The sequence below is a fragment of the Chelon labrosus genome (assembly GCF_963514085.1).
Source record: "Chelon labrosus genome assembly, chromosome: 11".
Taxonomy (NCBI): domain Eukaryota; kingdom Metazoa; phylum Chordata; class Actinopteri; order Mugiliformes; family Mugilidae; genus Chelon; species Chelon labrosus.
This window is the reverse complement of record NC_140344.1, coordinates 24,815,768-24,838,118: the sequence shown is the minus strand read 5'-3', so window position 1 is coordinate 24,838,118 and position 22,351 is coordinate 24,815,768. Positions and strand designations below refer to the sequence as shown.

Here is a 22,351-nt window from a genome sequence, read left to right as displayed (position 1 = left end):
AAACACATGCAGCTACACAGACTCCTGTGTTGTTATACCTGGGAGGACTTTCCCTCTACAGCACATTTTCTCTTTCTTTCTTTTTTTTCTCTCTTTAAAGCTGTAAATTACATGTTGAGCCATAAATACTTCAAAAGACAAGAACACGCGCATGCATAGACAGGATGGAGAGCAGTACCTTGTGCTCAGTGAGTGTTAGCAGAGAGGGGAACCGCTCGCCACATATTGGACACATGTAGTGTTTGGCGGGGCCCCGGTGCGTCTGAGCATGCTCACGGAGCCCGCTCTCAGAGAAGAATGTTCTGGAGCACACGTTGCACTTGTGGTTCCCTTTAATGAAGTCTGCCTTTTTCTTTCGCGTACCTGGAACACGTAATTATAAGGTAGAATCATTAATAGAACAATGAGGAAATAAACAGCCTCTTAAAAAGCGTTCTCTTAAAAACAGCACTTACCTGCATCATCTTCTCCCGGCCGGATGTTGTGGTCACGCAGCCGGTGGTTCTGCAGGAGGGACTCCATGGTGTACGCCGCTCCGCAGATATCACAAGCGTACATGGGCTCTGAATTGTCCAGCTCCTCCTCACCTCCGCTTGCCTCGTGGCTGTTGACTGCATCTCCTCCGTGGCCTGATGCTCCTCCCGCTACCCCGCCCTTGAGCAACATGTTCTGCAGGTCGGCCTGTTCGGCGGCCGCAACCGTCGCTCTTTCAACTCCTCCTGCGCCTCCGTTCCCGCTTCCGCCTCCTCGTTTGGAGGACTGCGCCAGCCCGTTGGGCGTCCCGTTCTGACTCCCGCTGCTCCCCGTGCCGCCTCCGTTGCCGGTGATGTTGCCGCCATCGAAGATGCAGTGCTTTTCTCGCAGGTGTCTTTCCAGCAGGGAGATGGCGTGGAAAGATTTGCCACAGAAGCGGCATGTGAACTTCTTGCTGTGCGTGGTGATGTGACACTGGAGCTCCACCTCTGTCCCAAACGTCTCCCCACAGAAGATGCACTTCCGTGGCTTGAGCCCTGTGAGACAAAAAAGGTTACATATGCATCTTGAAGTTTAATCAAGTCAACACTGCAGAATCTTTTTCTGCTTTACACCATGATTATTATTTATTTTTTTCCACAGTCTGGTTTACTTTTCCCATGAAAATGAGCCATGATCCCAGCAGAGGTGTACCATACCTGCGCCGAGACCCCCGGGGAGGCCTGACCTTTGACCCAGGTGATTATGTTTAACGTGAAGCTGAAGATCTGCCTCCTTCCTGAAGTCCCAGGCACAGGCTGTGCAGCGAAACAGCTTTTTCTCATTGCTGTGCTTCACTGCCAAATGCACCTGAATGAAAGAAGGCCAAAGAAAGAAGCAATTCAGTGTAAGAACCTTCTGTGTCTTGGTAAAAATAACACGGAACCTTTGGTAAGTTACAAGAGATTATAGGAGGCTGTGGTATTTACCTGTATGGACACCTTTGAGTCAAAGACCTCCTGACAGAGAGTACAGTGGTACAGGACAAATGTGTGCATGTCCAGGAGGTGTTTCTGCAGGTCGTCCACTGAGGAAAACTGTTTATCGCAGCTCTCACACACATACTGGGTGGACGTGGTGGTGTAGTGCACTGTCAGGTGTTGAAGCAACGCATCCTGGGATTCAAAGTCCTCCTTGTTGCACTGGGGACAGGACTGGCGCCTCAGCAGCATCTCCAGGTGTGATTTAAGGTGTGTCTGGAAACCCTCGAAGCTAGCAAATCGCATGTCACACTGGTTGCACGGATAATCCCCGTTGCTCCCAATGGACGGGGTGGAGTCCCCTCCCAGTCTGTGGCGTTTCGGAGAGGAGATCTCGACGTCGGAGGAGGCGGGGCTGAGGTCGGCGACCTTCGCCTGCCGTTTGTTGTTGGCCAGCGGGATGTTCTTGTGGTTCTCCTTTATGTGCTTGGTGAGCTTGAGGAGTGAGCCGAAGATAGGAGAGTTGGTGCAGTAAGGGCAGGAGTAAACCTGTACATGGACAATAACTCTTTACTTTTTTTAGAAAATGACTCTACATTGACATATAATGATTGAGTTAGACTACTTTTTAGTCCACGTAGAGTGAAATATTGGAAAAAAAGAAGAAGAGACATCCAAGAATAAACCAATATCTTTGCAAGCTCACATTTAAAACTGAGGTTTAATACGTCACTTTTGAGCCGTTAAATCAAAGTCAAGTTTTAAGAATATAGGAATCTGTGGCTAGAATTTTTGTCAGTGACGGTCACACAAAATAGCATGTTGCAATAAAAGAGAGCTTTCTGGTGAATAAAACTGTCGTCCAATTCCGGTGAATCGATAAAACAGAAAACAAAAATACATTTAGTATTAACTCCTGTCCAAATCCAATTATTTTTCTGAACACAGCATGGACTGCGGGTGAAGGGGTGAAATGAGTCACGTCTTGTGCAGCTACTCACACTTTCTGAAAACTCATTAATCACAGACTCAAGACGGAAAATAACTCCAAAAAAGTTAGCGAAGATATTTTCTTACATAACTCAGAGTGATTAATTAAATAAGAGCCAACTTGCTCCTAATCAGGTCAACAACTGATTAGCAATATGTGGGCATTTTACATTTTGTTCTCTCAGCTCAGTTCTCATCAACTCCAATTAAAACCATATTTTTTTATTTTTTTTTAAAAAGCAATGCTTGCTCTTGATTCTCACCTCCATGAAGGACTGAGATGCAGCCTGCAGTACAGGAGACTCCAGTTTGGCCACCCCTCCTCCAGATGCAGACCCGCCGCCTGTAGCAGATGTGCAGTGTGTCTGTTGAATGTGTTCTGTCAATGAAGACTCTGTCAGGAATCCCATTGAGCACTGGTTGCAGAAGAAGGCATGGTTCCCCTCTAGGACGGAGGAATTAAGAAGTTACATCAATAAGACTATTCCTCAGCATTTATCTGACCTTTCTCTCGATACAACACACGCAATGCATTCGCCATAGTCTCATTTTAAACACACCTAATGTGGTGGATCCTGCCATGATGCTACCAGGCAGGCAGTGGGACACTCTGATGTGTTCTTGCAGAGAGTTGATGTCCCCGAACATGTCTGGACAGTAGTTGCAGTGGAATGCTGTGACGTTAGTGAACTGCAGCAAAGGAAATGCTGCCGCCGCTGCGCTGACGGTTCCGCCACTGCCGCGGTGAGCTTTGCGAACGTGTTCATTGAGGTTGTACAGCGTCGGCAGAGTCTCCAAGCAGAGCTGACACGTGTGGCTCTGTTGAGGCTTATCTGCATGGATGGTCTTCAAATGGATCTCCAGCACAGCCAGACTATGGAAGTCTCTCTTTGAGCAGTAAGGGCAGGAGTACGTCAATTTACCCCAGTGCCCTCCCCCACCTGTTGAGACGGACAGTTAAAATGGTACTTTAGAAATACATAAAGGCAGCTGAGGCATTTAAACTAAGAAGAACTATTAACTGAAGACATTCTGTAGGTAAGTGACTACCGTACCTCCTCCTTGATGACTCAGGCTTATCCCCATGTCCTCCACAGTATCAGGGAGTCTTCTGCGACCTCGTTCACTACCCTGGCTGTGCTTTAGCGTGGAGTCGGGTGTCGAGCCTCTCTCCAGACTGGCACTAGAGTCAGGAGTGGCTGAGCTCATCGAGGCCACGCTGCCCAGTGGTGGGTCGGGACTGGCGGCGCTGTGGTTAGAGGAGTCCGGCTGACGATGGCTGTCTAGGTGGCAGTAGACATCCTCCACAGACGGGAACTGTTCTGAACAGACGGGACATCTGGGCACAGAGAAAAGGCAAAAAACATGAAGTTCTACTCCTGTGAAATTCTCAATGAAGATTAACTTTTAACAGTGAAGCTCTGCAGTACTTGTGTTTGCGGTTGGCGTGCTGGGTTTCAATATGCGTGAGGAGCGAGGCCTCATCTAGAAATATTTCAGGACAGTGGATGCATTGCAGGTCCGCTCGGTCAGACAGCTGGGGGTGTCTGGTCAGGACGTGTTTCTCCAGCTCGTCGGTCTGGCTGAACGTCTCCTCGCAGTAATCACACATATACAGGTCCTGCTCCAGGTCACCCTCTCCTCCCGCCGCCTTCTTTACACCATCTCGCTCGCTCCTCAGTGCAAGATGTTCTCTGTTCTTACGGTGAGCCTGACAGAGTAAGGAATTAAAACTTTTATCCAGTAAGCTGAGGCCTAAAGTCAAATCATTTCTGGGACGTAATTGAGTAATTGTCAAAATAAGAAGCAACGGAGCAGTAGCATAAAGACGAGTTTTAGTAAAAAATTATTTACCTGCATGTGGCTCTGCAGTGACGAGGTGGAGGAGAAGCCACGCTTACACACACTGCACTTAAACGGTTTGCTGGAGCTGGATGGAAATAGAAATAAAACAGCCAAAGCATATTGGAAAATTAGGTTTAAATCAAAACCAATTCTCTGTACAGATATCCCGATAACAAGTTCAGAAGCGGTTACCTGTGTGTCTTGAGATGAATCTTCAGGTGATCAGAGCGAGAGAACGCAGCTTCACACTCCTGACAGCTATACTTCTTATCTCCTGCACCATTTGAAAGTTGGATCAGAGATAATTACTAGACATAGACGTTTTCTAAAAATGATGCATCCTAAAAAAAAAACACAAGTCTAAATCTGATGTTTTCCTTTTTTGCTAGTTTTTAAAGACCCTCTAGTCCTACTTCAGTACACATCCAACACATTTAGCAGGAGACAGCAGTGACAAAAACTTAAAGACTGAGAGGGAAAATAAATCAGAACAATGATGCACAGGAGACACAATGCTTCCTTATACCTGTGTGGAGTTTAACATGGCGGTCTCTGCTCCTCTTGTGTTTAAAGAGACGGCTGCAGAAGGTACACTTGAAAGGCAGCTTGTCGCTGTGGATCTGCTCATGGCGCTTCAGGTAGCTCAGACGGCTGAGGATGATCGGGAGGAGATGAGGACATGAAGACTCATTATAAGAATCGTTACGCTGATCAGACATAACATTATGACCGCCTTCCTAATATTGTGTAGGTCTCCCTTGTGCCTCCAAAACAGTTGTGACTCGTCAGAGAATGGACATGGGACTTCTGAGGGTGTCCTGTGGTGTCTGGCAACAAAATATTACTAGTGGGGGCCTTTGGGTCCTATGGGCCTCTGTGGATCATCCCACAGATACTTGATCAGTTTGGGATCTAGTGAATTTGGAGGCCAGGTCAACACCTTGTGCTGTTCTTTATGTTTTCACGCTGCATCCTGCTGGGGATGTCTGCTGCCATCAAGGAGTGTCATTGCTATGGGGTGGGGGTGCCTGGTCTGGTCTAGGTGGGTGCTACATGTCTAAGTAACATCCACATGAATGAATGCCAGGTCCAAAAGTTTCCCAGCAGAACACTGAATTGTCACAAGATGGCCAATGTTATTCACTTCTCCTGTCTGTGGTCATAATGTTGTGGCTGATCAGTGTATCTGATATGTCATTAAATGATTTAACAGATTAAAAGGATCCTGCTGTTTTTTGCTACGTGAGCATTAACCCTCATCTAAAAATAAAGACTAACATAGAGGACATCTTGGTAGAACAAGTGGTACAGGTGATGATGATGATGACTCTGTGGTGTGTGTGTGTGTGTGTGCAACAGCTGTTCTTAAAATGGGTCTTGACTTGGTCCCTGGAGAGGTTAGTGAGAAATGTATTCACCTCATCCCCTTCACTGTTTGCCTTAGTGTTACCATGGTAATATTGAGAATACAGCTTACTCCCGTACACACTGATATTCATGAGTGAGATGAGGGGATGCGGCTAAACATCCAAACATGACATGGGTGTTATTGTCTACAATACACGGAGCACTTGGGTCCAATGAGGCGGCACCTGCCTGCAGCAACTTGGGGAACCATTAATGTGAATTTGGTACCTGAAGGACTTGTCACAGAACTGGCAGGGGTACGGCAGACCCGCGCCCCCTTCCTCTTCGCCACCGGTGGCCATGCCAAGGTCGCAGCAACCGTCGGGCATCTGCGAAGGCGACGCCACATCTTTACTGGAGGGCGAGGAAGGCACCCAGGAAAGCCCCGCTGGGTCATCCTCACCATCTGACGGAGAAACGCATAAAAAAAAAAAAAATCATTTTATCTGCATCACGACAACACAAACACAACTTCCGCACGCTGCTGCAGAAGAACAAATAAAGAATGAAGAGACAGGTGAGCGCAGACAGAGAAAGTGGGGGTAAAACGGGGAGTATTACAATGATTAAGAAGAAGCTGCATCTTTCTTGGAAGGCAAAAGGGGGGAGATGCGGCCTGTGGGAGTTCGAATGAGAAAAAAAGAGGGTATAAACAAAAAAATAAACACATTTATCCTGCTTGTACACACACACACATACCGAAGGAAAATGAGGATGGCAGAGATAAAGAGAGAGAACGAAACATAAGAGAGAGACACTCTCCGGCAGTAGCAACATCTAAATAGAAAGCTCCAAGAACTATGTATCCCCGACGGAGCCCAGAAATAAGGACAGAGTGTATTTTCTCTCCCTTCATCCTCCCTCTGCAGCCATCTCTCGTTCCATCCCTCCCCTCACCTCCCCTCCCCTCCCCTCCCTCCATCCGTCCCCAAGGACCATAGATCCGCCTCATCATATTTTCATTAGGGCCTTGGCAGATTGAAACGTCGGAAAAGCGATTAGGAGATGTGGAGAGCAGAGCGGAAAGATGGCGATATTCACTCCCTTTATCTGTCATACATAGGAGATTATGCATTGCTCTTTTTCCTTTTTTTTTTGCTCTCTTTCCATTTTTTTTCCCCCTCCTGTGTAGTCTGGAACAGAGGCGACAAAAAGGCCACGACTCCTTTAATAGACACTTCAGAATGGATTTGAGGCGACAAAAGAGGGGGCTGAATAATGCTTGATATTGTTCTGTTCTTCTTTGTGCGCTCTGCGAAGCAGCACAGTGAGGCTATTTAGCATTTGCCTGAAAAATGTAAAGGAGAGAGGAGGTGAAGAGAGGCGAGGGGAGGCTGTTTGCCTTGATCCGTGAGCTAAATCAGCTAGGCCAGCAACAAACCAAAGAGAGGAAATAAGAACATTCTAAGAACTAGAATGATCGGACGGAAAGAAGAGGGGGAACGTCACATGCGCCAAAATTCACCGCAAGCTCAACGCTCTTGCAACGCAAACAGAGACTGTGTGCAGCGGAGAGAGGCTTCTCCTGATAATTTTAGAAAAACCGCTCCAAAGCACACACCGTTTTACCTCCACCAACTCCTACCACAGCCTTCCGTGCGTGCGTGTCGAGTCTACTGTGTATTACACCTTGCTGGGAGGGGGTGGAAAACAGATTCTTGTGATGAATCGATCGCGGGGAAAATGTAGGCACTGCGATGAGCAAATAGAACTCTGCAGGGGGGCCGGGGTTTAAAAAAAAAAAAAAAAAAAAAAAAAAAAAAAACTGTAAACGCATTGAATTATAAATTTGACTGGGAGCAAGAAGGAAAATAATAAAAAATGAAAAAAAAAAAAGGGTTTAAGAAAATAAGGGGAATAGAGATATCAACGTGAAGCCTAAAAGCAAGGCAAGTGAAAGGAGGAGAGAGGGAGAGAGAGACAGATAGGAGCATGATGGAGGGAAGGAAGAAGGATATGAAGAGGTGCATGGATACGGTGGCAAGTTGAAAAGCAAATAATATTTTGTTCTAGAGCCAAGTACATGAGCAAACACAGATTAGTGTATTGGAGGAACATAGAGGATAAAAAGGAATGAATAATTAGTGAATTAGAAGAGAAGACTAGTGGAAGACACAAAATAGATTACTTGTTCCCTTCTTAGGTGAGCTACAGGAAAAACAATCTGGGGTCTTACTACGTCGCTCTGCATTTGAAGGTAGAGCAAGAACGAGGTGGTGTCTCTTAACCACATAGTCGTCCCGTGCCTAACGCATGTAAATTCAGGGAGGACAGGTTTCAGTGTGGAGGAGGAGAAGTCGGGAGGATGAGGAAATGAAGAAGAAGTGGTGACGGACCATACGCGACTCTAGAGCTGTGCACGCAGCCAGTATAAATCAGCGCACGCTCGTAAATCAGAATATGTGTGATGAATTAAGAGTAGAGAAGACTTGAGGAGGACAGAAAGAAAGCAGAAAGTAGAATTCTGGTTGTGATTATTCTGAAAAATGTCACTTTCACTTACAAGAGTGGCAGAATTTATCCATTACCAGTGTTTTATTTCCACAGATTTCCAAAAATCTGTCTACTTGATTTTGATTGTGTGCAAATTTGGATGCAGCACTGTTGTATGTGTCTTGGCGGGTTTGATATTTTTATTAAATCTGTCTCAACTGGCCGCCGTTTAAGTCTGAAATCACCGTAAATGTGCAACAACATCATTTAAATGAGACACAACAATACATCCGATGCCAGTGCAGATGAGTTAGGCATCATAAACTGGACTGTGCCGTCATAAAGAGACCGTTAAAGCAAGCTGATAAAAGTTTGTTCGTCCTAAAACACTGGTCTCCAATCTATAGACGATTATGAGGCAGAAGACTGAATTAAAAGGCAGTCTACAAAAAATAAAAAAAAATAAATGCACCATCTGCATGGAGTAAAGGCCGGCGCTAAAATACAGTGTGTCTATAAAATGCCAATCCAGACACCCCCTGCTGCCCACACAACAGGGCACAGGCCTGAGAAAGATTAGTGAAGCCGTCTCAAACTCGGCTGCTGCACCCTCTCACCTCGTCTCTTTCTCTTGACTTTGTCAAACAGGCGTCGTGTAAGAATAAAGAGTGTGTGAGTGTGCGTGTGTGTGGTTGCTGTTGAGCTAAAAGAACAAAAAAATCTCAAAGACAAGATAGAAATGTAGTAAAGAAGAGGGAGTAAATAAACAAAAACACAAAAAAAAAACAATGAAAGTGTTTGTTCACAGTGCTGGTGTGGACACATGTGGATCATTACAGGCACACCAGTATGAGTCAGTTAAATGGTAATGTTTCTGAGGTGGGAAAGTGGGCTGAGGAGAGACTACGGGAAGGGGGGAGATTGCACTACAGAGATTCAGTCAGAGCAAGAGGGAGAAATCACTTTTTGAGGGGGGGGAGGAAGGAGGGATGTTGAGAAAGAAGGGGAGGAGAGATTAGCGTCATTAAAGAGCCCTAATCCTCTGACTAGCGTGGCTGGCGCTAAAATGGAGGATCACACGGCTTTTTAACGGCGCCTTTGTCAGTCGGCCACGAGGGGACCTGGCAAGACAAGGCCGAATGGCAAACTGGGAGAAACTGGAGGATAGGGATGGAGGAAGGGGAGGGGGGGAGCGAAGAAAATTTCAATGAAAAGTTAAATTAGAGAAGAATCCTCGAGAGGAGAGAAGATGAGGAGGATGGCTGGTTGAGGGAGGGGGGATTGGAGGAGGGAAAAGAAAGTGTTGTAAAAAAAAAAAAAAAAAGAAGAGAAGAACAGGCAGGAGCAGGCGGACGCCGACACACGCTGTTCCTCCCCCCGTCTCCTCCTCCTCCTCCTCCCCCCTTTTCTCTTCTTCTCTGGCGAATGAAAACGAACAAGCGGAGCAGAGTGGACCACGGGGCCCCAGCCGCTCCGCTCCCGCTTTATCTCTCACTCTGCAGTCTTCTCCTTTCCCATCCATTCCCTCTATTCTTCATCCCTCCCTCTGTCCTCAGCAGTCCCTCTCCTCTTCTGTCTTCATCTCTCTTCCACTACCTCCCTCCCTCCCTCGCTCCCTCCCTCCGTCACCTTTCATGTTGTTACTCATTATAGCACTGACATCTCTCCCTCTGTCCCTCCGTCTCTCCGACAGTTTCTCCCCTACTGGTGTTGGCCTTCACCCCTGTGTCTCGGCCTGGACGGGACTGAGGGAGAGGAGAGGGGGGAGAGATGTTCCAGATGGACAGACTCTGAACTCCAGAGGAGAAAGAAAAGATGGCGGGATGAAAGAGGAGACAAAAAAATATGTAAAAAAAAAAAAAGTGGAGAGGAGAGAAGAGGAGAGGCGGGGAGACGATCCAGGGGTCGGTAGTAAAAAACGCAAAAGACCAGAAAGTAACTACACGGACCGCCTGAGACTACCTGCAACGACGGACACACACACACACAAACTCACACATGCAAACAACACACACTCACACTCCCTGCATGTCTCTCTAATAGGCCAGACAGTGAGGGAACGTGTGGAGGACACAGCCTTGGTGAAGCACTCTAATGAAGAGACACACATGCTGATCAATTTCCCTTTATGTTTCTGCCACCCCCGTCGACTCCCCCCCCACCCAAACTCAGTAAGTTTGTCATAGCTGTCACACAAAGGGAAATTATATGAAAGCTGCACAGTTTATAATAAGGAAACTATAAAAAGAAACTTTAGCCGCGCACACGATGATTAGCAACTCAACTATTTCGACTCTGTACGTTAGGAATAACGCACAGAACATCCACATTACTGCTAAATACAAGGCTATGAAGTGATGGGGAATTACTAAATTCAAAGGGCCGATGCCTAAAATGGAAATACAATCCACGCATGTCACGCTTTCTCCCTTTTACATTGCTTTCATGTTTGAATCAAAGGAGCTCAGCTGGTAGCAGCAAAAGGGTTTCGGGTCCCAGAGCTGCTACTACAAGAGCTAAATCTTCCTCCGACCTACGGCTACGCGCAGACAGTTCTGAATTTACACCATAAACGAATGGCGCGAAAAGCTAACAGTCGTCTGTTAAACTAAACCTGCAATTATGTGTCATGTGAGGAAAAATGTGTATTTGAACAAAAGACAGATTTAGGTTCATGTCATATTCTCAGATCTATCCGATTACCAAGAGTTTTACTATAACTTTTAGAATAAGTTTAAACACAAAAAGTGGTGATGCTAACAGCGCTGTTATTCCAAACCCACATATTTATTTTATGACTGCTATGTGACTTCGTCCCAACATGAATAAATGTATTCATCCTGGCTTTAGCAGTTCACCTGCTCAAATTTTATCTCCCTATCAACCTGCCTTTCTCTACTTCTCTCCTCCTCTCCCTGCTTTCTTTCTTCCGACCGCCCCTCCTCCCCCCCATCTGACCATCCACCTCTCCTCTCCACCTTCCTGGTTGGCCATCGGCCCAGACCTGCACCTTTCCCTGCGAGACCCCTGCTGACCTCCCATCCCTCCATCCCTCTCTCTCTCGCTTCATCCTTCCTTCCACCGCTCCCAAGGCCCCCTCCGATGGCCCCAGGCTGCCCCAGGCGTGCACACATACACAGCCCCAGACTCACCACAGGGGGCAGAAAAACAACTTCCACCCTTGGCTCACTCTGGGCAGCCCAGCACACACTCATTCTGGCTTGCACCGTCTCACACAGACACACACACACACACACATGCAAACACAGTTAGAGCACAATTCAATATTCAATGCGGAGTTAAGTTTGATGAAAAGCAGAGATGCCATGCAGCTAGCAATTCATAATTTCTCCAAATCTCTCTTTATTTTCTTGTGAAGAACATCCTGCAGGTTAAAATAATAGACGGTGGTAATTGTTCTGATGGGAACGGCCAAAATCTGGAGTAACATTTCTCTAATAAATTGCACAGTTTGGGTCTTTTGTGCGTTTTAAGAGGGTGGAATGCACAAATAAGAGCCACAATATTTACGGAGAGGCTATCAGAAGGCTGTTAATTAGTTCATTTTGGTGTAATGCATGACCTGACAGCAACATAACATACATAATAACCTGTTCATTGTGCTGAGAATAACCTGAAGGGTTTTTTTTTTCCCCCAAATACCTAACACACTGTACTGGGATGGCCACACATGAGAGAAGAAAAAAAGATCCCTACCTGGCTCTGTGATTACCATACGCGTTGACATGGCAACCAGTAAGCTGTGCTTAGCTTACTGGTTGCCATGCATTATGAGAATTGCACAGTTGGAAGTTTTTTTTTTTTTTGGCCACTCAGATTGTTTGGCTGAAACTACCTGTTGCGTAGTCTATCTAACGTGGCAGTGGGTAAAGTAAGAACAAGAATTCACTCTGCTGCACACAATGCGGCGAGGGATGCATTTTCATACTCGGATAAAGTCTTCACGAGTGACCAGTGTCTGGCATGATCTTGTAGGGAGACACACACGCATACACACCCACACACACAACAGCAATATGAATCCTCAATATGGTTCGATGTTAACTGGGTGAAGCCGTGCACGCATATGCGCAGGGCTTATGCTTGGAGGAGCCACAGTCCTCTGCTGCTGTCCTTGCAGCTCACATGGGACGCAGTCTGTTGGGACAGACAAACACACACACACTATGCTGCACACACAGAGAGGACAGACAGAAAGGACGATGCGGCAGTCTGTCCGGGGCTCGGGCCCATGAGGACACGATGGATGGACACATGCATTCACACACTCCGAGCAGGCTGCGGGGACCCTCACCTCCTGCCCTGGGAATGGGTCCGGCTGCTTTGGACCCTTTTGGGCGCCAACTGCTCCATATGGGCAGTGCGCATTTGTGTGTGCGTGCAAGTGTGTTTCGAGGGCAGAAGGTTAGGGGCAGGGGGCTAAGGATGGGGGTGGGTGGACAGTGGGCTGGCAGATGACAAGTTTGTCCCTACCACGCGGCAGAATACAGTGTATACAAACATCGAACGGTGAACGACATACAGAGACGCTTTAAAATGTCAGCGGGGCTTCTAGTAGTCAAGTCGAGGGAATACGGTCCTGTCAGCGGCGTGATTAAATTGTTAAATAAGCTTTTAATAGATATGTAAAAATAATTTTCGGATTTTGCCAGAGACGAAACGCAAGCATTAAATGTTATTATAAGGAAATCAAATCACTGATGATATACAAACACCCAATAAGATTGGAAATGCTGTCTGTTAGTAAAAAAGTTTCCACTAAAAATCAAAAATCTAAATGAGCAGTACGTTAAAATCACTCATAGACGAAGTGAAAGAACGAGTCATGAACACACATAGTCCGTCTCTCCCACACACACAAACATACACCATGTGGTAGGGCTGGCATCTGCGTCCTCTAACCACATTTAACTTTCTTTTTTTTTTTTTTTTCAACGAGCCTTTTATCTCGCCCTCTCCCGTATTCCTTTGAATATTCACTCCCCATCTATCCTTCACCTCCAGAAACACCCAAACTGGCGAGGGTTAGTGGTTCTATCCCCTGTGCAGCATCCTCCCCCTCCTCCTCCTCCTCCTTCATCATCCCTGTCTTCCTCTCTGTCCATCTTGTCCGCTGTTTGTTCACTCAGAAACGAGAACCAGCTGTCAGGCAGGAGTGTTAGGTAAACAACAACACCATGCCAACGCACACATACAGTACGCTGCCTATGCACACATGGGTTTGCGCGAACGCACATGCGTAGATACACAAACGCGCGCGCGCTCGCAGTGGTACGATCCCATTGTGTGCATGCCGGCGGCTATATCATCTATTTATAAGAATGAGGTTTGGTGGACTGGCAGACCGCTCGCTAACCTAGAAACACATTCACCTGAGTCACACATGAGCACGCACACACACTTCTCACGCACTCAGGCACACTCGCTCGCAAACGCACACACTCGTGCACGTAAAGAGGCTCTTGGATGTTTACTGAAACGCGCAGACGTACCCACATAACTGTAAAAACACACAAAGTTATGAATAATAACACCCGAGTTATATTTCAAAGCATTATTAGTGCCACCTTGTGAATAATAACGGTTAATTAGTGTTTAGCGGGAGCCTCGCATAGGGTTGTGTGTGCATTCATCATTTTAAACAAACTGCATCTGCTATAAATGGATGTGATTGATGTATCAACAATATTACTCACGCAAACGCACACACACAAACACAAAAAGTCCTCCCACATTCACCTAGGCGTACGTGGGACCTATAAATAAGTGATGTAGGCAGCTGGAGCTCGCTGCTCAAAACACACTGTTACACACACATATGCACAGGTAAACAAACACACACATCATCATATATGTATGTGTGCAGCGCAAATACACACACAAGCAGCACTTTAACAACGCTTACAAAGCATCTCCATCTCGAGGAAAACAGCTCGAGCGTAAGCTGCCAGGAGATAATTTTTTGAGGAGAGAGATGGTGAGAGAATGAGGGGAGAAAGAGACGAGGATTCGGAAGTCCCACAGGAAAAGGGACGAGGTGTGGTGGTGGTGGTGGTGGGGGATGGGGGGGGGGTTCTTGTGCCCAAGGGGAGCCCGAGAGCAAGCTGCGAGAGGCGGGTACCTCCAGCCCAACGCTCCCCTTCCCTCCCTTCCCTTCTGGAGAACGAGATCCTGGACAGCCCCCTACTCACAGCTCCAAAACCCCCCATGAGAGGAATATACGCACACACACACATATACACACTGAAGAGGAGTCCCCAGGGGAGGAGCAGAGCAGAGCAGAACACCTGGACCTGCCATTACTGACACACTCAGGGATTACGAGCACAGACGGCAAGAGAGACGGAGGGAGAGAGAGAATGCACAGTGGGATAGACACTGACACACTGCAACCAGAAAGTAATATGCATAAACAGAACGCTAACTAATGACAACTAAAGCAAAATAAGGAAGCAAAAACACAGGTTATTTAGTTTATTTTACCGCAGGAGTTTGAATGTTCAGGTATTTATTTTTTTTGCTTTTTGCTTAAATGCAAAAAATATCAGAATATCATTATTTAATACAGAGAAGACAAAAGGCTAGTAAACTAAAGCTTTAAATGCAACAAGATCAAGTTGGCAAAAGCCTTTCTGCCTATTTGATCTGAAGGCCTCAACAAGAAGCATGGACGTATTGAATTTATAGTTTTGTAGATGAACAGCCTTTAATTACGCTGAGTAGGAGAGTCTGTACCATACGGGACCAATGATGTGCATTAATAACGACACCACCAAAACATGGATAAATACAGATGTAAAGCACGCTAGGTCGCCTCATCTCTTTCATGAATGTGCTGTCTAGCACTTACTCGTGTGTTAAAGCTTTCCCTCCCTTGAGAGGGACAAGATTACAAGTTCAGGGTCAAGGACAGACAGGACGAGGAAGAGAAGAAAAAGGTGAGGGAGGTGAAGAAGATGCGGCGAGGGCAGGCAGGGGAGGCATAGAATGACAAAACTACAACACTATAATATACGAAAGGCAAGACTCAGTGATGGATGCACAAGGAAAATTTGCACAGAATGACACGAGATATCATGAAATTCCAGGAGGCAGACAAACAAATGTGAGCTTAAGCACAGTAGTAGTCGTACTGCTGTGTGTTTGTGTTTTGCAGAACATCAGAAGCTGCAGAAGCTTTTGCGCTTTCACAACACACTCCACTCGCTTATCAAAACGCATGCAGACAAAAAGACATACTTAGGCCAACACGCACACACACAGTTCGACAGGAAATAATCCCAAGTTCAGTGTCATGGTAGAGAAGTGGAGGTTTCAAAACAAAGTGTCCAGAAAAGAGGCTCCTGAGTGATTTAAAGACCACACACTGACTGCAACAAAAAGCAGCGCTCAGACACACGGGGAGGGACGCGCAGGCAGAAACAAAGGTGGATTTGATAAGAAAAAAGTGTGTGTTTGTGTGTGTGTGTGTGTGTGTGTGTGTGTGTGTTCGAGCTGGTGACATGAAACAGATCAAAGGGGGAGAGAGGTCGGCAGGGCAGCGAGGGAGAAAGACAGAAAGAGAAAGGCCAGGGGGTCCCGTAATTACAACCTGCATCCGCCAAGCTGAGCCATGTGCAAAAGTGTGTGTGTGAGTGTGTGTGAGTGTGTGTGTAGTCCACGCATTGCTGTGGAATGAAGGAGGGTTTTGAGGGTAAATTGCTCTCTTTCACGTACACACACACACACACACACCTCATCACCTTCTTCTCCCCACTGTGACTGCCCAACAGGAAAAAAACAAAAAAGGAAGAGGCGCGCACACACACACACACACACACACACACAAAGACACAAAACAACACTGAGATGCCTCGAGGAGCGGACGCGTGCACCCACACACACACATTCTATCATAAAATGCAAAAGTGAAAAATATATGTTAACACCAAGGTGAAGGTCACGAAAACGGGGTGTCGTGAAAACACTCGTGCATGCGAACGCACACACAGAAAATGGCATGCATTCACACACACACACACACGCGCACACACAGTGGGGTTGGGAGTGTCTGTGGTGAAAGGGTGCAGATCAATGGAGACCACTGACTGGTTGGTCTCCGCAGCAGAAAAGCGGATTGCTCTGGGACACAAACTATTGTACAGCACCACACTGACTTCAAACACACACACACATACACACGTAGCTGTAGACACGCAGCTGAACACACACACACACACACACACACAACATTAAGTCAGAACATGAGCAGAGGCAAACTCTACTTCTGTCTCCCACACATCACTGACAGAGGACACAAACAGCCTAATAGAGCGCTGAGAGCAGAGGAATGGAAATGCCTCTTTGACTGACTGGCTTCATTGTGCCTTCGTGCCTTTAGAGGGGACCCCCCCTTGCATCACGACCACTAATCTCTTTACCCCCCCCCCCTCCCCTTTATGTTTGTCCCTCTTTCCCTCAACCCCTGTATCTCTCCATCCTTCTCCAACATCGCTCACTTCACCTCCTCGTTACCACACTCCCTCCATACGTCAGCGTCCACCTGGTTGTCCTCTGCTACCTAAGACCTAACTGGATTATGGACTTCTGAAACGATAAGCTAAATGACGGATGTTCGTTCTGTTACTATGACAGGTGAAAACAGTTTTAGCAGATATGCGAGTGCGAGCTTTAAAGAATCTTCAAGCCACTCCTCTGTATCACACCTGTGTGGCTGTTCTCCCACCTGCAGCAGATTCATCTCCCCGAGCAAGCCCTGATTCCTCCATCTCTCTCTCTCTCCTCTGTCTCTTTCCCAGCTCTCCCCCCCCCCCTCCCCTCCTCCCCTCCCCTCTGCGGAGGAGCAAGCTAAAAGCACAAGCATGCCCCAAAATTAATTTAAACGGAGGATTTAAATTAAAAGCAAAGCCTCGGGAGTTTTATTATGTACTAATGTTTGAACCGTTAACTTGGATTGTATTACTAAAATATGAATAATTAAGGACTGGTGGGGGCTATTATTACATCAGGAAAGAGGAAGAGAAAAACACATTATGCCACTGGAACAGATTTAACGGAGGCTGGTGTGGTAGCGTTAGGAGAGGACGAGTGTGGCACGTGAAGGTGAGTAAGCAGGAGGGACGTTAACAAAACCCGGTGTTGGTAGATGAGGAGTATGTGACTGTCCTCTGGCAAAGGGTGCATTTAATGTGACCCGCTCTTTAAAAAAAAATTTAAATCACTAAATCACTAAAGATTTGGTTAGCTTTTACATTACATTACATTAGAAGAGTCACAGCAGGTTAACAACGTATAATTAGTAACACTGACTACACTTACATTGTGTTTGTGTCTCAGGTCATAGTATTGTGGATGCTGGTTTAGTGGAATTGAGCCATCGCTGATGTTATACACATACACTATATTACCAAAAGTATTCGCTCACCTGCCTTTACTCATTCCATGAACTGAAGTGCCATCCCATTCCTAACTCATAGAATTCAATATGATGTCGGTCCACCTTTTGCAGCTATTACAGCTTCAACTCTTCTGGGAAGACTGTCCACAAGGTTGAGGAGAGTGTTTATAGGAATTTTTGACCATTCTTCCAAAAGCGCATTGGTGAGGTCACACACTGATGTTGGTCGAGAAGGCCTGGCTCTCAGTCTCCGCTCTAATTCATCCCAAAGGTGTTCTATCGGGTTCAGGTCAGGACTCTGTGCAGGCCAGTCAAGTTCATCCACACCAGACTCTGTCATCCACGTCTTTATGGACCTTGCTTTGTGCACTGGTGCACAGTCATGTTGGAAGAGGAAGGGGCCCGCTCCAAACTGTTCCCACAAGGTTGGGAGCATGGAATTGTCCAAAATGTTTTGGTATCCTGAAGCATTCAATGTTCCTTTCACTGGAACTAAGGGGCCAAGCCCAGCTCCTGAAAAACAACCCCATACCATAATTCCTCCTCCACCAAATTTCACAGTTGGCACAATGCAATCTGAAATGTACCGTTCTCCTGGCAACCTCCAAACCCAGACTCGTCCATCAGATTGCCAGATGGTAAAGCGTGATTCATCACTCCAGAGAACGCGTCTCCACTGCTCTAGAGGCCAGTGGCGGCGTGCTTTACACCATTGCATCCGACGCCTTGCATTGCACTTGGTGATGTGTGGCTTGGCTGCAGCTGCTCGGCCATGGAAACCCATTCCATGAAGCTCTCTGCGTACTGTACTTGGGCTAATCTGAAGGTCACATGAAGTTTGTAGCTCTGTAGCAATTGACTGTGCAGAAAGTCGGCGACCTCTTTGCACTATGCGCTTCAGCATCCGCTGACCCCTCTCCGTCACTTTACGTGGCCTACCACTTCGTGGCTGAGTTGCTGTTTTTCCCAAACGCTTCCATTTTGTTATAATAGAGCTGACAGTTGACTGTGGAATATTTAGGAGCGAGGAAATTTCACGACTGGATTTGTTGCACAAGTGGCATCCTATGACAGTTCCACGCTGGAATTCACTGAGCTCCTGAGAGCGGCCCATTCTTTCACAAATGTCTTGTTTCACAGTCTGCATGCCTGAGTGCTTGAATTTATACACCTGGGGCCAGGCCAAGTGATTAGAACACCTGATTCTGATCATTTGAATGGGTGAGCGAATACTTTTGGTAATATAGTGTATGTTGCTAGGCCGAGTAAAAATATCTGGTGTGTTGCTGATCATGGCATGAAATCTTTACACCCAGCCCTAGGGGTTAAGGGGTTAAGGGGTTAGGTCTATCTTTAAGCCTCATTCAGGCTACTGCGGGACACAGATGTCATTTATACTTGTGCTCTCGTCAGTCTGGCTCGCTCTGTAACAAACACTAGTCGGTGCTGTGTCGTTTTCTACTTCCTGCTTCACTTTCAACAGTGGCGACTGAAACTTTCGACTCATACAAACGTCTGTATCGCCGAACCTCCTCGGTTAACCTTTCCTCGTAACCTTTCTTCTTCGCTGATCCAAAACAAATAATTAGAAAATTGCGGAGATGGACAAGGAGAAGCCGGAAATACTAAAGCGGAAACACGCTGCTACCAAGCGGACCAATCACAGCTCTTGTGGCCTGTCTATGCCCCCTATTACCCTGCAACCAGATTGATGAATCAGATCTTGTCTGTCGATAATAAAGTCACATGTACAGTATAACAAATGCACACGTCCCTGCTGTGTGTTTCTGATTCTCCTTCTAAGCAGTGTGAATCCACGCTTCCTACAATGCACACACACACACACACACACACAATCTAAATCTAAAACTCACAGAGCGTCCCACAGCCCTATCTAGCTTTCTTTAACTTTTTCTCCCACTGCTTCTCTCCTATGAGCTCCGGTACACTCGTGTGTGTGTGTGTGTGTGTGTGTGTGTGTGTGTGTGTGTGTGTGGGTGAGCGCGTTGCTCTGCAGAAATATTAGTCTTCTTGTTACGTCTCTGATGTGAAGCCCCCCCCCCCCCCCTTATCAGCCAGCAAGCAGTCAGCCTCCCAGCCCCCCCACTGCAGCTGTCACGACACCCCCCCCCCCCCAACACACACACATACTATTCTCAGAGGACAAACTCCCTAACACACACATACACCAAATACCCACATACACTCAAAACACGGGCGCATACAAATCTCTCTACACAAGCACCGAGCAGTTCTTCTTCACTCACGCTCAATTTTATCTGCTCGCTCGCAGGCCGCGCGGCTTGGCAGCCGACGTGGGGGAGAAATATCCTCTCACCCTACCGCCCGAAACCCCCAAATGCCCGCTACCGCCACCCATTCCCCCATCAAAATCAAACACAGCCTCAACACTAGCCCAGGAAAAAGAGAAAAGAGGGGAAGGAGTGCTCTCTACAGACAACAGCAAGGCAAAGGTAAAGAAGGAAGGCCTGACTGAGCCGACCGAGTGCCGTGTAATACTCCACTTGAGTTGCCTTGAGTTGCTCTCATTGGAGTGGGGAAATAGTGGACAAGGTTTATATATATATAAAAAATAAAAAAAAGACAGATGAGACTTCGAGAGTTCGGGAGACTTTAAAAAAAGTAAAACTAAAATGAGCGGAATTAATATGGAGATAGTGCTTGATGTGTAGGTGCATGAACAGAGGATAGAGCCACGCTGGCTAATGCAGTATAAGAGTTTCTCCAGCCCTCCCTCCCCCCTCCCTCCCTCCCCCCGCTCATGCCCCCTTCATCTTTCCTTCTCTTCATTGTTGTTTGTGTTGATTTGTTGTTTATTCCAGCGCCCCCTTCTCGCTGCGCTCCCTCTGCAGGCCTCGCTCCTGACTTATTTAGCAGAGTGTTTTATATCGTATTTGAGAAATGAAGAGCAGATTGGTTAATATTTTAAAGACATCCCACTTGCCCGGGTGAGGCAGAGAGAGACAAAACAAAGACAGAGGGAGAGCAAGGAGATGGGAGGAGAGGAGAGAGGGAATACGAAGGAGGAATTCTCTTGTTCCTTAACCCCAATTCTGAGATTCACGCTGGGAGCAGAGGCACGCATGAACACACAAGCATGCACGCAACGCGCAGAACGCACACTGAAGAAAGGCCTACATACAAAATGTTCACTTAGTTTTGATCATACACAAACATTCATACTGAAAATAAATATATCTCAAAGGAAACAACATGCAGCCTGGATTGGTTTCTGCACACCTATCAATGATTGATTTCTCTCACCTGAACTCAGTTAACTGTGCGTAGTACCGTGACAATTAGTCAATTCAAAGAACATTTAGTGAAAATAATTTAATAATGAACCAATTGTATCAGGTAACTCATTAAGTTAATCGCAGAGCGTTCTTATGTTTCAGCTTCTCCGATTTACTTTTGCGTATCTTGACACTATTGCAGCATTTTCCTCTGACGTTTTATAAATTGAAATAATGAATCAAATAAAAACAAAAACTGACAATTAAGAAACCATTACTTGCAAGCGTAATTAACTGAACACAGGTCTCACAAGCCTATAGTTCCAGCCTCTTTAATTCATGGATATACAGGAGTTAGGGACTAATTTATACCTTGATTCGTCCATCTCTACAACCAGAAGACAAACCCAGCCCTGACCTCCCTTCCTCAGCTCAGATTATGTGGTAATACGAGGGTCCACTCATAAATCTGCAGGACCGCTGGCACATTAATACCAAACATGTCTGATATTTAGGATATTACAATGCGGATGTCCGTACTATCGCCGTAGCCAATTAGAGTGACAAGCCTACGGGGACAAAGAGTAGCTGGCGGCGTTGTCAAGCAACACTAAATGCTCTGGCCCTTGAGGCTAACGTTAGCTACTGTATCACTGTTAATGGATATTAAAATTGACAGTTAAAAAATCACCTGCAGTTAAGAATAGACACCTTGCGTAGGCCGAGAATACCCCAGATGTTTGAATTTAAGAAGAGGAAGGGGTGCATCTGAGAAGTTTATGCTTAAATGTGCAAGGCAACCCATTTGCAGGTTTGGTTAGGCTTTTACAACTCCTGTAGTCTGAGGCTTTAGACTGCAGAGGCAAAGATGGTGGCAGATTGAATACAGCTGAAGGTATGCCATGATTAATGGCTTTCAGATGTCAGTGACACAACATCATGTCAGCGATGTTTTGCTGCAATATGAACCAAATGTTGGCGATTATAGAAAACAAACAACAAACTTTCTCTCAGGTTGTACTTTATTTCTTCTCCCAGTGATACGTACCTGCCCAAGCCACACATGAATAAGAAACATGCATGCCCCCATGATCATTTAACAACAACAAAAAACACTTACACACATGTGTGCGCACACAAACACACACTTGACAATGGCTCTCCCCTGTGACTTCTCATAGTGAAGTGAATTCCAATCAGGCAGTAAGCAGGACAGCTATTTCTAGGGACAAAGGACAGGGAGAGGAGTGAGGAGGGGTGGAAGGAGAGATTGAGAGGAGGGAGGCAGGGAGGGAACAGGAGGGAGGGAAACAAAGGGTTCTGGTAGCACCCAGGGGAGAAGGCCCAGAGCAGCTGACGTCAGTGTGTGCGTGTGTGTGTGTGTGTTCAGCACCGGGGTGGGGGTAAATGGGAGTGTGAGAGAGAGGCTGGCAGAGTTGGTCCTCTTGCCCCCCTAGGGAGCTCTTGAGGCGTGGAGAGAACAGAGTCGAGCACGGCTCCCAGCCCCCACATAACCAGGAGACCGGGCTGAAAGCCTGGCAAAAACAGCCGCTCACTCTCTGGACATA

General features: G+C 46.6%; 1 protein-coding gene across 1 annotated transcript in view; it reads right to left on the bottom strand.

The window, feature by feature from the left end:
* Window positions 1–22,351, bottom strand: part of znf423 (zinc finger protein 423) — a 137,898-nt gene that overhangs the window by 70,503 nt on the left and 45,044 nt on the right. The window contains exons 4-15 of the mRNA XM_084555210.1: window positions 5,904–6,081; window positions 4,795–4,919; window positions 4,461–4,542; window positions 4,278–4,353; window positions 3,854–4,134; window positions 3,479–3,762; window positions 2,984–3,364; window positions 2,687–2,868; window positions 1,443–1,982; window positions 1,173–1,323; window positions 456–1,010; window positions 179–363 (exon numbers count right to left, since the gene is read on the bottom strand). Of these exons, the coding sequence (XP_084411336.1) occupies window positions 179–363; window positions 456–1,010; window positions 1,173–1,323; window positions 1,443–1,982; window positions 2,687–2,868; window positions 2,984–3,364; window positions 3,479–3,762; window positions 3,854–4,134; window positions 4,278–4,353; window positions 4,461–4,542; window positions 4,795–4,919; window positions 5,904–6,081 (3,020 nt within the window). The remainder of the gene's footprint in view (window positions 1–178; window positions 364–455; window positions 1,011–1,172; window positions 1,324–1,442; window positions 1,983–2,686; window positions 2,869–2,983; window positions 3,365–3,478; window positions 3,763–3,853; window positions 4,135–4,277; window positions 4,354–4,460; window positions 4,543–4,794; window positions 4,920–5,903; window positions 6,082–22,351) is intronic.